A 16,205-nucleotide genomic window follows, 5' to 3' on the forward strand; every position below is an offset into this window, starting at 1 on the left:
ACGAATATGTGCACTACGTAACTATCCATATATTATGCATCTAAGTAGGCAAACATGCAGTTCAGGGTGGTTCAAAGACATGAACATAAAGAATATCAATACAAAACAAACAAGCAGTTAACTGTCCGTTGTACCTAATAGCAATATTAACGTTATTTTTAGAACGATGTCGAGACATACTTGTAGTTATTCTATTTTGGTAGGTAGTATAAAAAATTACTTATTAGGCATGCACGTGTACTTGCGCTAAATTCTTGGAGCCGTGCACGCACGCACACGTCACGCAAGCGGCGTGTCGTCTCTCTTATGAATCTGTATATTACAACGCGTACTGTGCACTTCTACGCAAACGCATCCGATGTGCTCAGGTCTTTAAGTCTATCAAACCTGGTTATTTTACGTGGGTAATGCAGATACTCGTAAAAGAACAAATCTCGGATATAAAAAAATAGTGCCCACTTATGAGACCCTAAGTAAATAGTCACTTCACTTTTTATTTCGTTCCCTTGTGGACTCTTACAAGTAAAAGAATGAAGCTTTTAAGTAAAATAACGAAGACAGGTGAAGAAATTTCAGGAAAATGATACTTGCCTGGAATGACACGGCTACAACAGACGGCCTGACTGCTTAAAACAATTTTAACTGAAGCCGAATGTCATAAAAGCTAAACATTTTGATTTTCAATTTTTCAATTTCAATTTCAATTTCTTTATTATTCAATTTAGGCATTAACATAATGCACCTATGAAGGTCAAAAAAGTACATTTGTACAGAATTCAATTTAAATTAAATTAAACAATCACAACAAACATCAAATACATAATTACAAACACATTGCATAATTGGTATACCTAGCACCAAATAAAATAAAATCAGTTTCAATTATTTAACCGTTTTTTGGTTTATGACAATTTCTTTCCATATATCTCGATCAGTGATATAGTCCTTAACTTTATAATACGCTCTAGCAATAAGTGCTCGTTTTACAACTGTTTTAAATTTTGCATCTGTTAACTTACAAATTTCTAAAGGAATTTTGTTGTAGAACTTTGTACAATTCCCCAAGAAAGACTTTTTTGTTTTTACTAGCCTGTAGGATGAGACTTTAAGCTTACCCGAATTTCTGGTAACCTTTGGTTTATCAGTATTTATTGGAAAATTGTACAAATTCCTCCTGACATACATTATTATCTCGAAAATATATAGTGACGGTAGCGTTAAAATGTCAATTTTCTTGAATATTTCTCTCAATGACTCCCGCGTTCTTAAGTTATATATTGCCCTTATTGCTCGTATTTGCAGTATAAATATAGTTTCTATATCGGCAGCAGAACCCCACAGTATAAGACCGTATGACATCAAACTAAGTATTAAAGTAGGCGAAGTAAACCAATCGTGCCGTCTCTACATTAGTTAACTGTCTCATTTTTCTGACTGCAAAAGTAGCTGAGCTCAACCTACTAGCTAGTGTAGTTACATGGGATCCCCATTGCAATTTTGAATCTAGGGTTATTCCTAAAAACACCGTTGTTTCTACAAAGTCAACAGACTGACCATTAAGTTTAATATTAGAGACTAAATTTCGATTAGAACCATTAACTAAAGAGAATTTCATACATTTGGTTTTTTTTTGGATTCAACATTAAATTATTTGCAGCAAACCAATCACATACTTTAGAAAGAGTGTCATTTGTCTCAGCAAGCACAGTGTTTTTTCTGTTCACCTTGAAAAGCAAAGAAGTGTCATCGGCGAACATGACAATGCCGGACTTTCGGCTTACCATATAAGGCAGGTCATTGACATAAACCAGAAACAGGAAAGGACCTAAAATTGATCCCTGTGGCACACCCAACTCTACCACTTCATCTGACGACAAGGCACCATTTACAGCAACCTTTTGGCTTCTCTCTGATAGATAAGAGTGTATTAGATTTAATGCTTGTCCTTGAATGCCATAGAAACAAAGCTTGGCAATTAACGTCTTATGGTCTACACAATCGAAGGCTTTGGAAAGGTCGCAGAAGACGCCAATCGCATCCTGCGACTCTTCCCAAGCTTGCAAAATAAATTTAATTAAACTTATACCCGCATCAGCAGTGGATCTATATTTGGTAAAACCAAATTGTTGTGTATGGAGAATTTTATTAGAATTGAAGTGAGAAATTAATTGCACAAGGATTATTTTTTCAAATATTTTGCTATTTGAAAAAATAAGGATGGCAACTAATATTAACTTAGCGAATTTACATGAACCAGTCGGTTGATTGCATGATGACAAATCTAACTAATACTAGTAGCCTATCATATATTATTATTATTTTAGTAAATGATACCTAACTTTTCAGTGTAATTCACATAGTGAAAACTGGAACAAAGTACCAACTAAGGCGGTTGTTGTACTGAGGCGGTCTTCACACCGGATGTGGAACTACGTAATACGAAGTTACTATAATGTAACAGTACCTCTTGCCCTATATAACCATTATACGGGAAAATCCTTATAAGATCCTTTTAAAGCGTTTAATATACATTATGAGGCTGCGGCGTTAGACCGGTAAACGCTGAAAGATCCGATGCTCCCTCGATAGATTTTCAGCTTGTTTCAGACGACACCTCCTCAGCATTCCAAGCACGCGCCTTTCTTTTGTTTCACTCGGTTATAACGAGATATTGTGATTCCACGCCATTACAACACCGCATACACGGAGATGCGAATATCAAACACCGTATTAGATACACGTTTTCTTATTAAGACGCGGTACCCTGTGAATAATAATGGTCGTATTGGCTTCTCTCAGGTCGCGCCGTAAATAATACAAAGGAGAATCATAAATATTTATACACATAATTTTTCTAGCATGAAAGTGTGTGTGTTAAGTAAAGCGGGATTTACATTACGAAATTAGTGTCATGCATGTTGAAATCAGTTTCACGAAAGTAGTTTCGTTATATGCGAAAGTAATTTCGTGAAATAATTAGCGTCGTAAAATTCACAGTATCGCAGTGACCATGGCCCTATCAGGATCTAAGATACACGTCTGCACAGCGCAGACACTTTCGCGACACTAAGTTTTCACGTCGCATTTACACTACGAAATTAGTTGCATGGCACTAATTTCACCAAAAAATCGCGCAGAGCACGAAACTGATTTGCCTTCGTGAAATTAATGCATGCATTATGAAAGTACTAAATTACACGTGAAACTATTGGTAAAACTAAAGTCACGAAACCAATTTCATGACACTAATTTCGTAATGTAAATTCACCTTAAGATAGAGGCTGTGCGGAAAGAGAAGAGTCGTGGAATGTAAGGGAGCCCATACATCTTCTACGACTCTTCTCTTTCCGTACAAACTCTAACGGGATATATATGTCGGCGGCCGATCGTAAGATCAGGCAGATTGTAATGTTCCTGTGTAATGTTTTGACGATAGTCTCATTAAACCAATATATAGGTTCGTTAGGTTCTTCAGATGCCCGAAGGGCAAACTGCCCAGAAATAGGAGCCCCGCGTAGCTCCATCGACTCAGGGAACGAATCAAATATTTTCACGTTCCACGATATGCCTAGGAATTTCATGATATGCCTGATCTTACGATCGGCCGCCGACATATATAAAAAGTAAATAAATTAATGTCAATAGCAACGTTTTCGTGTATCAAACGTTAATTTATTTATATTTTCTATTGAACATTATACCAAAAAGGAAGACTAATAACAGCCTTGGCTTAGAATTCTCTCTCTCTAGGCTTATAATTTGTCTTTGGGCAAACTTTTAAGACTTTCAACATAACTTCGCAAATTTGGCCATTTACGCAATCGTATTTTTCATAAATAACCAATTAAGCGATTCTGACCTGATAAAAGACTCTCAAAATGAAAATATAATTTCGTGTGGGCTTCATTTGATGAAATAACATATAAATGAACCAACCTAATAAAGATAATTGATAAGGGGGAGGCCTATGTTCAGCAGTGGACGTCTTATGGCTGAGATGATGAACCTAATAAAGTGGAATATAATATTAATTCCCCGCATCAAGTTACCGCTCTGTATGTAAGCGCTCTTGGTTATTTAAAATTCAATATTACTAATAAAATACTTGACTACTCTGAATATGCAAACTATTTACAGTGATATATAAAAATTTTACTGACAGCTCCAAAACATACTTTCCATTTCCAACTTTTTTATGACTATATTTATTTAGAGAGAGAGAGAAGAATAAAATTAACTTTAGCACAAAATTTAAACAAATACCATATTACGTTACCGTAAAGGTGAGTTGGGACATATCCGAAGTTCAAACCTCAATAAAAGTTTATTATTCTATGTGGCACGTTGATTTATATACTTGAAAAGTATCCGGTAGTATGAACATTAGTTTTTCAACGATAATCTGTCGATTCATTTCATAGATTCAACGATAAACACAAAATAGTAAGAAATCCCTGCTCACCTCGTAGTCGCCACAATTGACAAAATATTACAATAGCTTGACTTCTCAAGAGATCCTACCATCCCTCCTCACCCCATTCATGACCCAACTGCCCTCGTAACCTACTCACCCCATATTACGGTACTTCTTTAAATTATTAACATTAATGGAATGTAATAAACAGGCTACAACGATGACAATTCAAGACAAAAATACAGGCAAACTGTAACTAAGTCGTTCGGCATCCGGCTTCCGCGTACCTAACGCAACACGTTACGCCACGCCACGCCACGCTCGTTACGTAACCCAGTTAAGCAAGGGTGAATCCTATCTTATTTGTGATCCGGGATTAATATTAAATTTTATAATGTTTCAGCAAATCGCGCCGCCGTACCGCAGAATATTCCCGCTTTATTGTCGAAAACCTTAATTTAATTTCATGTGATTTTATAAATATTAACATCGTTATAATTTTGTATATTAAGAAACGTTAGAGTCAGAAATTCAGCACGGATATCAAGTGTTTTTGGTACAAATATACCTATATGTTATCGCGAAATTTAATAAACAGGTAAAACTTTTATTTCTATGCTTTAATTGATTAATTAAAGGAGAGACGCTACAGTTCTATCTAATTAAAATCTGCGCCCTACTTTAAAGTAATGGTAACATTCCATTTCTAACCGCAGATGCACTACCGGTACTGAACACGTCGCTGTCATTGTCAATTTCCATAGTAAAATGAACAGTAATGCAGCTGTCGTTGGAAATGGACTGTCACCTTAAACTCGATTTCCGAGAAGTAAATTAAATTCAGCTGTGATAGTTTGCTTCAAATATGTCTAAAATTGAGGCAGCCAAAATTCATTGGAAATAATACAGGTTTATTCTCCACGCACGGTATTCAATCAAAGGATTAATTTATTATAGTGGAGCTACGGATGTGCGATAACACGGAAAGGGAAGCCGCTATTGCAAGTCGGATGTCAATATACGGGAATGGCATGTAAAGATCACAGGACGAGGATAGGGCAATCACATTGTATCGGATCCGGTCTACGAGATGGATAATTTTCTTTAGGAGATATTTCATAAATCAGACATCAATACGGAGAATGTGTGATTTTCGGAAGTATGTGGGGAAGTCTCTTTGACATTTGAGATCTTATATTCTTCATCTTATAGCAGAATATTCTTCTTCCTCGCGTTATCCGGGTATTTTGCTAGGGCTCATGGGAGCCTGGGGTCCGCTTGACAACTAATCCCATGATTTGACGTAGGCACTAGTTTTAACGAAAACGACTGATAACTGACCTTGCGACCCATAGCGGAAACTAGGCCTTATTGGGATTAGTCCGGATCCCCACGATGTTTTCCTTCACCGAAAAGCAATTGATAACTATCAAACGATATGTCTTAGGTATGTAACAGAATTTTATCGGATAAATTTCGTAAACCGAATTGAATTACCTAGATATACATGCATAGGTACCTACACATTTTGAACATAATCAAAGCATGCTAAATTGATATTGATACAATAAATTAATATATTACTAGTTTGCACCCGCCAAAGACAAATACGAAGGATTTATTCTCATCTGTGCCCGGCGGGGACGAATGGAAATAAACCTGAATGAATGGAATGAATGCTGAGGTGAGACCATTTCGTGGCACTTTCTCCTATTTTATGTTTCTCTGCTTGTATAATTTTCGTTCTTGTTTTTGTGCTCATGAATAAAAATATTTCTATTCTATTCTAGCCTATTCCCATTGTCCCGGCGGGAACAAAAGGGAATGAATCGTTCCCATCTGTGGCCTCCCCGTCTATGTGGGGCAGCGACTAATGGGAATACATCTTGATTAGCGACCTCCATCGGATCAACCAGAATCCGTACTTGTAATAGACTACTACTTGATAATTGTATTTTTTACCTAACTTCACAAAAAGGAGGACGTATTGATTTCATCAATAAATCAAGCATTTACGTTCAATAAGTGCCATTTGGTGAAGTGAAACTGCTGTTGAAAACCAACTGATCACTTTCTTCTTCTTCTTCTTCCTCGCGTTATCCCGGCATTTCGCCACAGCTCATGAGAGCCTGGGGTCCGCTTGACAACTAATCCCATGATTTGACGTAGGCACTAGTTTTTAGCGAAAGCGACTGCCATCTGACCTTTCAACCCAGAGGGTAAACTAGGCCTTATTGGGATTAGTCCGGTTTCCTCACGATGTTTTCCTTCACCGAAAAACGACTGGTAAATATCAAATGATATTTCGTACATAAGTTCCGAAAGACTCATTGGTACGAGCCGGGGTTTGAACCCGCGACCTCCAGATTGCAAGTCGCACGCTCGCACCGCTAGGCCACCAGCGCTTCCAACCAACAGATCACTTTACGACGTATATTTCACATCGACAAATCCGCAAAACAAAAGACAAATCTTCTTCCCTAAGCTCGTAAACAACTAAATTTCTAAGAAACATTTTGTCTAGGTCCAGTTTTGATGATGAGTTCCATGAGGAATCAAGGATACTCCCAAAAATCTCGAGTGATTCAGATCTAGGCATTTTAATTTAAAAAATACCCATATCGTGAATTTATTTTCTGATTTTTGAAGTCGGTTTTCCTATTTTATTATCTAAGCAGAGAGTATTTTATTTTATTCTTTTGTAAATACTATACATTTATAATAGTTAAAAAAACTAATCAATCCATTACCATCAATTTTTATAAGTTATAGTCCAATTTGTAAAAAGAAACTTCTTAGATTACGAGTAATGTTATAATTTACCTACCTGTCATAATGGGTCCATTCTTAAAGGACACCTCAGACCCCACGAGTGTCCATTAGCGAGCCGAGCCTGATGTCTAGTAACTCGTAACCTTATATGTTTGACATTCGGTGAAAGTTCTGAGAAAATGGGCCTGATAACGACCCTTTCAACCTCACATGTACGTCACGCAATGTGTTTACTCACTCACTTATGTTTACTATCGCTGTTTTCATGCCGTAAGTAATTGTACACATTATATAACAGTATCGTATGTTAAATGTTTTATAATGCCAGATTTAAACGTGTACGAAACTTTTCTCCTCCTTGAAAACTAAATGTGAAAACAGATAGATAATCACAACCCTTGTGAAGAGCTTTTCCGCGATCGTTGGAACGGAACTTTAAACACGACATTAATCATTAGGGTACTCTGAACAAAACAATTAAAATTTTATACGTCTAAAAACACCTCTTTCGAAATTTTGAGGATGATTCAAATTCGATCACATATTTTAATAAAAAAATGGTACTTTCGGAAAAATGTTATTAAAGATACTAACACATAGTCTAAACCTTTTTCTAAAAAACTTATTAAATATTATCTTGGCACAATGATGTAATACCAAAATACTATTTCCTCTGGCAATATTGGTCATCCATATACATGACCGGATAAGACCTAATAATTACATAGTCGAATAACAATTCATGTATAATTCATTGACAGCCAGGCAATGAGTCGTGAAAGTCGTCGGGAATGGAAAAATGTGCCAATTATCCTCCAATGTCAGCCTTGCCCATCGACACAAAAAATCTTCGGTCATGCCAGTAATTAAATATGTACATATATATTGATTATATTTATATATTACGATATATCTAGATACGGTATAGTTAATGTATTTTGTAATACTTGAGTTATATAGAAGCAAATTCAGCAACATCTACTTAAACTGAAGAAATAATAACAATCTTAATATATAACTTATAAGAAGTCTAATAAATAAATTTAGTTGAAGTGGATGTTACTGATTTTGCTACTACCTAGTAATTTATTCAATAACAAAACTTATACAAACTATTATTAAAATTGAGTATAAACTAAATAAAATAAATTAAAACTAAAACTAATAAAATAAATAAATAAAACTTACCCACCTACCTTAAAAAAAAAAAAGGTCCCCCAGATCTGTCCCCTGCTACTACCTATATGAATCACTTGTTTTGCTTCTAAACGCTTCTCACAGCACCCACCTAGACATTTTTCTGTTTGGTCCTATGGATGACTGGTAGAGAATGCCACGAGGCTTTAAGTCCACCATTTGCAATTTTTTTGTTGTGCAATTAAGTTATAAATAAATAATATCTCTTTTGTCATAAAATTTTACTGAACTGGCGTGTCATGTACGAATGTATGACATAAATACACTCATCGTCTATCATTTCACCGTTGCACTCACTCTCACATGCTTATCGAAAAGTGACAGTCACGGTAAAAGCGCGCTTCGCTATAATTTCTGTCCCTTGATTTAACAAGGCTCTTCCCCAAGTACTGGGTGTAAAATGTAAAATAAAAGCAGTGAAACTATAATGGCGCCTGATCGGTCGTGTCGCGTCCCCATACACCGTCACTCGCCATTAGTTTACATACAAATGGGTGTCGTTTTACATAATCCATCGCATACGATGGCGGTAATTTGTTGCAAACCGTCTGGATAAGCAAATTGATAGCACCCTGTATAATGTGGATCCGATGGCGCTTCCGGATAATAGAAATAAACTTTTGCGCTTGTTTATGGACTAATTTGAACCATATTATTTTAAAATGGAAGAGTGAATTATTATTATATTTATATAACAATATTTATGGAAATCGTACTACGTCTAATAGTAGGTATACCGATATTTTTGCTAAAAGAGCTATTTGACTTATTTGTGAAAGCATTTCGCAGATGCTCACAAATCACAATGGTGCAAAGCAAAAGCGGCTGCAAGTATTTTTCAACGGTAGGTACCTACTAGTTGCCTCGCCACTGCAGCACTACCCTCCTAGCGAAAAGTGCAACAACTCGAGTTTTGGGCCAAGTTGAGTTATATACATATTCTTACAGGTGGCACTAGTAGCACTCTCTAGCAGGCTCCATTAAAATGTGGGTGAGATTATAACTATACACGATTTAAAAAGACTACAATCTACGCTTTCAAAGATTTCAATTTCAAAATGATTTACTTATTAGCGGCCTAAATAGTTCTTAGCAGAAATGTCAAATAAAAAGGATAGCGACAAAGCTATTTATTTGTCTTTTGTAATAATTAGAAAAGTACTCTTATAGCTTACCTTTCAAGTTTTTTCTTTAGTCCAAAAATCCATAGCTATATGGTATTTACCAATAATTTTGTTAGTGTATTTTATTACACACAACATTATTTATATATATATACAGGGTTTCCTCAGTAATTAAAGCTATAAGAGAAATACGATTTCCGTAAATATTGCTCATATTTTTCTTGTGCGTCGTCGACGAAATGCAAATATGTAGGAAGGTGGGACGGCTAACGAACGCCAGCAGGCGGCGGCGCGATTTGTCTCCGCAGCGCTCGAAACCCGAGCTAACAATGATAGATTGCGACTCACCAGAACAACTATTTTTATCAATACGATGCATTTCTAGACCTATTCATATTCATATTTACAATTTGCGTTTTTTTATAACCTAGTTTCGCGTAAGGTCAGGTCGGGTAAATATAGACCAACTGCCGTATTCTAACTTCAAGATATTCACAAGAGACGACACGTACTAGATCCATTCTAGATACGTTATAGTTTAGATATCAACTAGTTCTCTTTTGCAGCGCAATTCGGGCAATCAATGTCACTTTTACGTTAGATAGAGTAAGATATCTATTACATGTGAATTAGATCTCTAAGTCATATGCTGTGGAAATCGTTCAAGAATATCTCCATAATCGCGTAAATGTCTAATTTGACTGGTTAGATCTTAAACATATCGTTAGTGTATCTTGGTGATGTCTAAAAGATATCTTATAGATATCTATTTCAAAATCCGAATCGGGCCCTAAGTTTTTAACACAAAAACTTCTCATATTTAATTCCTATTCCATTTAAAAGGAAGTCTACACACAAGGTTCCACGGCCGGCTCCCTGACACTGCGGGGTTGAGAACTGCATCGCAGCCATAATTGTATGTTTTTAGTTTAAAGATATATTTAATAATAATATGTATGCCTGTTTGAAGGTAATTTACCTACAGGCCAATAGTTGCCTGAAACTAAATAGTTTCACTCATTCATTATTTAAGATCATGCACAAAAAGTTTTGGCAAAAATTTCATTTTTGGTACAAGCTTTTATCGCTGACTGTACTTTTCTTATGGACAGACAACTAATACTCATCGAGACTATTCTAAAAACTCCTGACACAATTAGGTTGCGTTGTTTCATCACAGAGTTCCTATATGGCCACCTCCTGTCTCCATCATCAGATCAGTTCGATAGTAGGTACCATATTATTGCATTGTCATCCGATTTACCTATACATGCATGAAAAATTTCAGCTCAATCGGAAACCGGGAAGTGGATCCAATTTAACTTGCAAGATTTGATTACAGACAACGGTCAGGTGAAAGTAAATAAAAGCTTGTAAAAAAGAATAAATTGTAAAAGCTCTGATCATATTGTTAAGTAAAATCTTGGTATCACAATTCGTAGCTCGGCGCCCGCGTTAGCGGCGCCTGCATGTGGCGATATTTCAGCGTGTGCCTGTTTGTGAAAACTTTATTCATGACGACAAAACCCTGTCTATCAAGCCAGGAGTTTGCACTGTTCGAATTGCACAACTAAACTGAGCAATCAGCGGCTAACACAAAAATAAAAATCGATGATTTAAATTCGAGGGAATTCATCGAGTAAGTACGTACCTTCATAAATATGTTTAAAAAATTATTTTTGATACAAGCTTTTGTCTCTGACTGTACTTTTCTTTAAACAAACTACTGATACTCATCGAGACAACAGTAAAAAACCCAAACACAATTAGTTTGCGTTGTTTTAAGACAGAGTTCCAATGGCTAACTCCTGTGTCCGTCATCACATCAGCTCCCATCGAGCTTCCATAATATTGCATTGTCAATATTGTCACCCAACTACATAATTATGTATTGTGAAGTTTCAGTTCGAAAAATGGGGAGTGGATTTAATTAAGCTTGCAAGATTTTACAAGTTAAATAAAAGCTTGTAACAAACAAATGACAAAAACACCGGTACAATGTCAAAGAGAAATAAAATTCAAATTAAATCGTAACTTTATTAGAAATATGAAATCCGATATCGAATTTCCTGTTACAATCCAATTCGATTACCTGAAGCCTCTGAGTTATGAGCGGAATTGGCCCGACATAATCAATTTATATGCGTTACGATGTACACAATTTACTCGTAGGTACCGGTGATAATACAACAGACATTCTGGGACGTCCAACTATCTCCCCCCTTTAGTCAGTAGCGTAATAACTAGCCGCAGCAATTTCCCCCTTGAAGCTTGTGGGCTGCAATTAGCCCTTGTAGTGCAGTATTTGTGGCTCGTATTTGAAACACGGTTTGTGATTGTAATTAACATGTCACTTGTTTAGGTTTTCCATGGTTTTTGTTATGCTGGTACACCAGCTGCAAAAAAGTAAACAGTGCTGCAGCTCGCTGGATATTCAAAACTATCAATTTAGGAGTAAAAGTTTGGTGAGTTGCCATTCAATTAATCTTAATAAATCTTTATGTATATATATACAGGGTGATTCAGGAGACGTGAGCAGGACTAACACTGCGCATTTCGTAAATTATAAGCAACTGTTTCGTATCAGTATTAGTGAGGTTAACGTTAATTTTCTAGTCGTGTTGAAAAAAAAAGGTAATTAATTTATTTACCACATGCATGGTCACCCTAAAATTAGAATACTAAACTACCAATAATCTGTGTCAAATTGAATGTCAACACTGTCATCACGGTCTGGTTACTTTTGAAAACTCGTATCTCACTCAAGTTGACAGTTTATTTTCTTCGTAAGCAAAATGCTGTCATTACGGTTAAAGAGGTTTTATGTTTATTAATTAGGTCTTGTAGGGTGACCATTGTTCTAGAGAATTAAATTTGCCCTCACCAAAAAGTTAAAAAATAGGAAAAAGTGTGGTCGTTTCACCTAAATACGACGGTGATCGATCAATTATCACTTACTGAGTATGCAGGATTATTCCTGCTCACGTCTCATGAATCACCCTGTATATATATATATATATATATATATATATATAAGTAGATAAATATTCTTTTGTATTTCGATTGTCACAGCATGTCAAATTTGTTGTCTGTTAGGTGACGATAAATATATCCATACTAGCTTTTGCCCGCGACTTCGTCTGCGTGGAATTAGTAATTTGGGTACCATTTAAACTAATCTGCTTTTTATTACACTCACTCCCAAAATGGATGACTAATTAGTAAAAAGTGCGAACTTTCTTTATTTGTAACGAAAGGTCTTTTGAGCCCTTTTAAATTTAAGATACCTATTATTTTCTTTTAGTTATTTATTAATTTTGACGTGACAATGTCTTCTAAATCGATGAACACCGGTAGGACTATACAGTTACCATATTTTTGTATCTTAACATCATTTCCACCTCCACTCCAACTTAGAGGTTCGAGAAGTTGAAGAAGTTGATAAAGTTAGAGAAGTTGAAGTAGATGTTAAAGAAGTATGAGGAGTTGAAGTTGAATAAGTAGGAGAAATAGAAGTTGAAGAAGTAGGAGAAGTAAAAGTTGAAGAAGTTTAAAAGGTTGGAGAAGTTGAAGTTGAAGAAGTAGGAGAAGACGAAGTTGAAAAGGTTGGAGAAGTTGAAGTTGAAGAAGTAGAAGTTGAAGAAGTTGGCGAAGTTGGCATTGAAAAGGTTAGAGAAGTTGATGTTGAAGGAGTTGAAAAGGTTGGATAAGTTGAAATTAAAGAAATAAGAGATGTTGAAGTTATAGTAGTAGAAGTTGGAGAAGTTGAAAAAGTCGAAGAAGTTTGAGTTGGAGAAAATGAAGTTAGAAAAGTAAAAGTGGAAGAAGTTGAAGTTGAAGAAGTAGGGGGAGTTGAAGTTGAAAAGGTTGGAGAAGTTGATGTTGAAGGAGTTGAAAAGGTTGGATAAGTTAAAATTAAAAAATTAAGAGATGTCGAAGTTATAGTAGTTGAAGTTGAAAAAGTCGAAGAGGTTTGAGTTGGAGAAAATGATGTTAGAGAAGTTGAAGAAGTTGAAGTTGAAGAAGTAGATGTTAAAGAAGTAGGAAGAGTTGAAGTTGAATAAGTAGGAGAAGTAGAAGTTGAAGAAGTAGGAGAAGATAAAGTTGAAGAAGTAGGAGAAGACGAAGTTGAAAAGGTTGGAGAAGTTGAAGTTGAAGAAGTAGGAGAAGTTGAAGTGAGAGAAGTAGAAGTTGAAGAAGTAGGAGGAGTTGAAGTTGAAAAGGTTGGAGAAGTTGATTTTGAAGGAGTTGAAAAGGTTGGATAAGTTAAAATTAAAGAAATAAGAGATGTCGAAGTTATAGTAGTTGAAGTTGAAAAAGTCGAAAAAGTTCGAGTTGGAGAAGTTGATGTTAGAGAAGTTGAAGAAGTTGAAGAAGTAGATGTTAAAGAAGTAGGAGGAGTTGAAGTTGAATAAGTAGGAGAAGTAGAAGTTGAAGAAGTAGGAGAAGTAAAAGTTGAAGAAGTTGAAAAGGTTGGAGAAGTTGAAGTTGAAGAAGTAGGAGAAGACGAAGTTGAAAAGGTTGGAGAAGTTAAAGTTGAAGTTGAAGAAGTAGGAGAAGGTAAAGATGAAGAAGTAGGAGAAGTTGAAGTTGAAGACGTTGAAAAGGTTGGAGGAGATGAAGTTGAAGAAGTAAGAGAAGATGAAGTTGAAGAAGTAGGAGTAATTGAAGTTATGATTGGCTATGATTGACTGGTAGAGAATGCCTTTAGGCATTAAGTCCGCCATTTGTACATTTTATTTGTATTTTGTGCAATAATGTTTAAATAAATATATACCTACAAAAATTTGTACCTGGTGAGGTGTCGGGTCTCGGAGGCTAGACATTTCTATAACAGGCCAGAACATTCGAGAGTATTCGAGAGCCCTCCACAGCAATTCAGAACATTCTGGAATGTTGTCGAATATTCGAGAACATTCTAGATCATTGTGGAATATTCCAGAACACTTTCGAATGTTGTGGGATATTCCAGAATATTTTGGAATGTTGTGGAATATTCTAGAACATTCGAAGACGTCCCGGGTCTCGGTGGCTAGACATTTCTAGAATAGTCCAGACCATATGAGAGTATTCGAGAGCATTCCACAGCGTTTCAGAACATTCTGGAATGTTGTCGAATATTTGAGAACTTTCTAGATGATTGTGGAACATTCCAGAATACTTTCGAATGTTCTAGAATAATCTATATCCTTCCCCGGGACTCAAACTATCTGTATACCAAATTTCAACCGAATCGGTTCAGCTGTTATTGATTCCCCATACAAACTTCCACCCCCTTTTTCACCCCCTTAAAAAGGGATTTTTGGGATAAAAACTACCCTATGTCCTTCCCCGGGACTCAAACTATCTCTATGCCAAATTTCATTAAAATCGGTTCAGCGGTTTAAGCGTGAAGAGGTAACAGACAGACAGACAGACAGACACACTTTCGCATTTATAATATTAGTATGGATTTACAGTTAATTATCCACCTTTTCCTTGTTTTTATTAAAAGAAAAATGAAAAATTCATATCGATTTACTTAGACGTCTACCGATTCATAACGGTGGTGTCCGGCTAACCATAAATTAAAAAAAAGACGTAGAACGTAAACGTTCGCAGTGCAATTGTCTTCCTTTATAATTCGATTTTCGATGTGCAAGACATTTTACGTTGTATTGCTGTTGTGAGTGACATGTGTCAAATAACGCAAATAACAATGCACGGAGTGTATAGCCTGACAACAGTTTATTTAACCCTGAGATAGTGTCGCTACAAACAGCTTACGTATGGCAATATAATGTGCGTACGTCATGTATAGTCGGGGTAGTGGGCATTGGCTTCATGTTCATACTCGTATAATGTCAAAACATTGCTTACAGAGAATTCGGTTCTTTCAATAGGGGATATTACTGCAATGTTCTGCCGCCAGAGTGCAGCACTACCGACTCAGTAAATTCATAGACTAACTGTTTATTGACAAGTTTTCACAGACAATAAAATATGACATTGATGCATGAAGGCGGTTTGTTAACAAAGGCATACCGGTACCGGTACCGGTAAATGCGAAAATCGAAATTTAGTTATCTGCCTCTTTAGCGCTCGAATATGCAAGAGTGATAGAGAGATTAGATAACGAAATTTCGATTTTCTTGTTTCGCGGTAGGCCATGTGATTGACGTGACGTGTGATGTGTCAATGTGGTTTGTTTACTGTATATGCCACAAAGGTGCCACCTACGCAGAGCTTTGCCTAATATTCCCTATTTACCTATTCGTCGAAATCTGATTCTAAATATTTAATATTAAACCAAACAATTAACCAGTTCAATATAACTGCACTATAAAATGTCAATCCCGGTTATGTCAACAACCAACTTTAAAACATTGTTTATTGGAATGCTATGTAAATCCTTCGTCTTTTTTAAGATGTAAGTTTTGATTGCATTCACTACAATTTTTTTCGCATCTTTGGATTTTTTTTGGCATTTTTTTGTAATAAAACCGTTTATATTTGAATATATTCGTAGATATTTTCTATTTATTTACATCGGTGACATTCGATGACATCCAACGTTCGTTGTCAAAGAGTACTTGTTGCCAGTAAAAGAAATTACAGTAGAACCCGCTTAAGACGATTCTGAGGGGACCTAGCAAAATACGCGTCTTAAACGGGAAATCGTATTAAACGTGAAATAAAAACTAGTACATATTATTTCA

At 35.9% G+C, this 16,205-nt stretch overlaps 2 protein-coding genes across 2 annotated transcripts in view; both read right to left on the reverse strand.

The window, feature by feature from the left end:
• LOC134666899 (uncharacterized) overlaps positions 1 to 16,205 on the reverse strand; it is a 183,515-nt gene that overhangs the window by 81,757 nt on the left and 85,553 nt on the right. The window lies entirely within an intron of this gene.
• On the reverse strand, positions 13,496 to 13,954 carry LOC134666868 (putative uncharacterized protein DDB_G0283467; the record flags this gene model as incomplete). The annotated part of the gene is made up of 2 exons (XM_063524174.1): positions 13,496 to 13,555; positions 13,748 to 13,954. Coding segments are annotated over 2 exons (267 nt in total), but the record flags the coding sequence as incomplete, so codon positions are not given.

This window comes from Cydia fagiglandana, chromosome 8 (assembly GCF_963556715.1).
Source record: "Cydia fagiglandana chromosome 8, ilCydFagi1.1, whole genome shotgun sequence".
Lineage (NCBI taxonomy): Eukaryota > Metazoa > Arthropoda > Insecta > Lepidoptera > Tortricidae > Cydia > Cydia fagiglandana.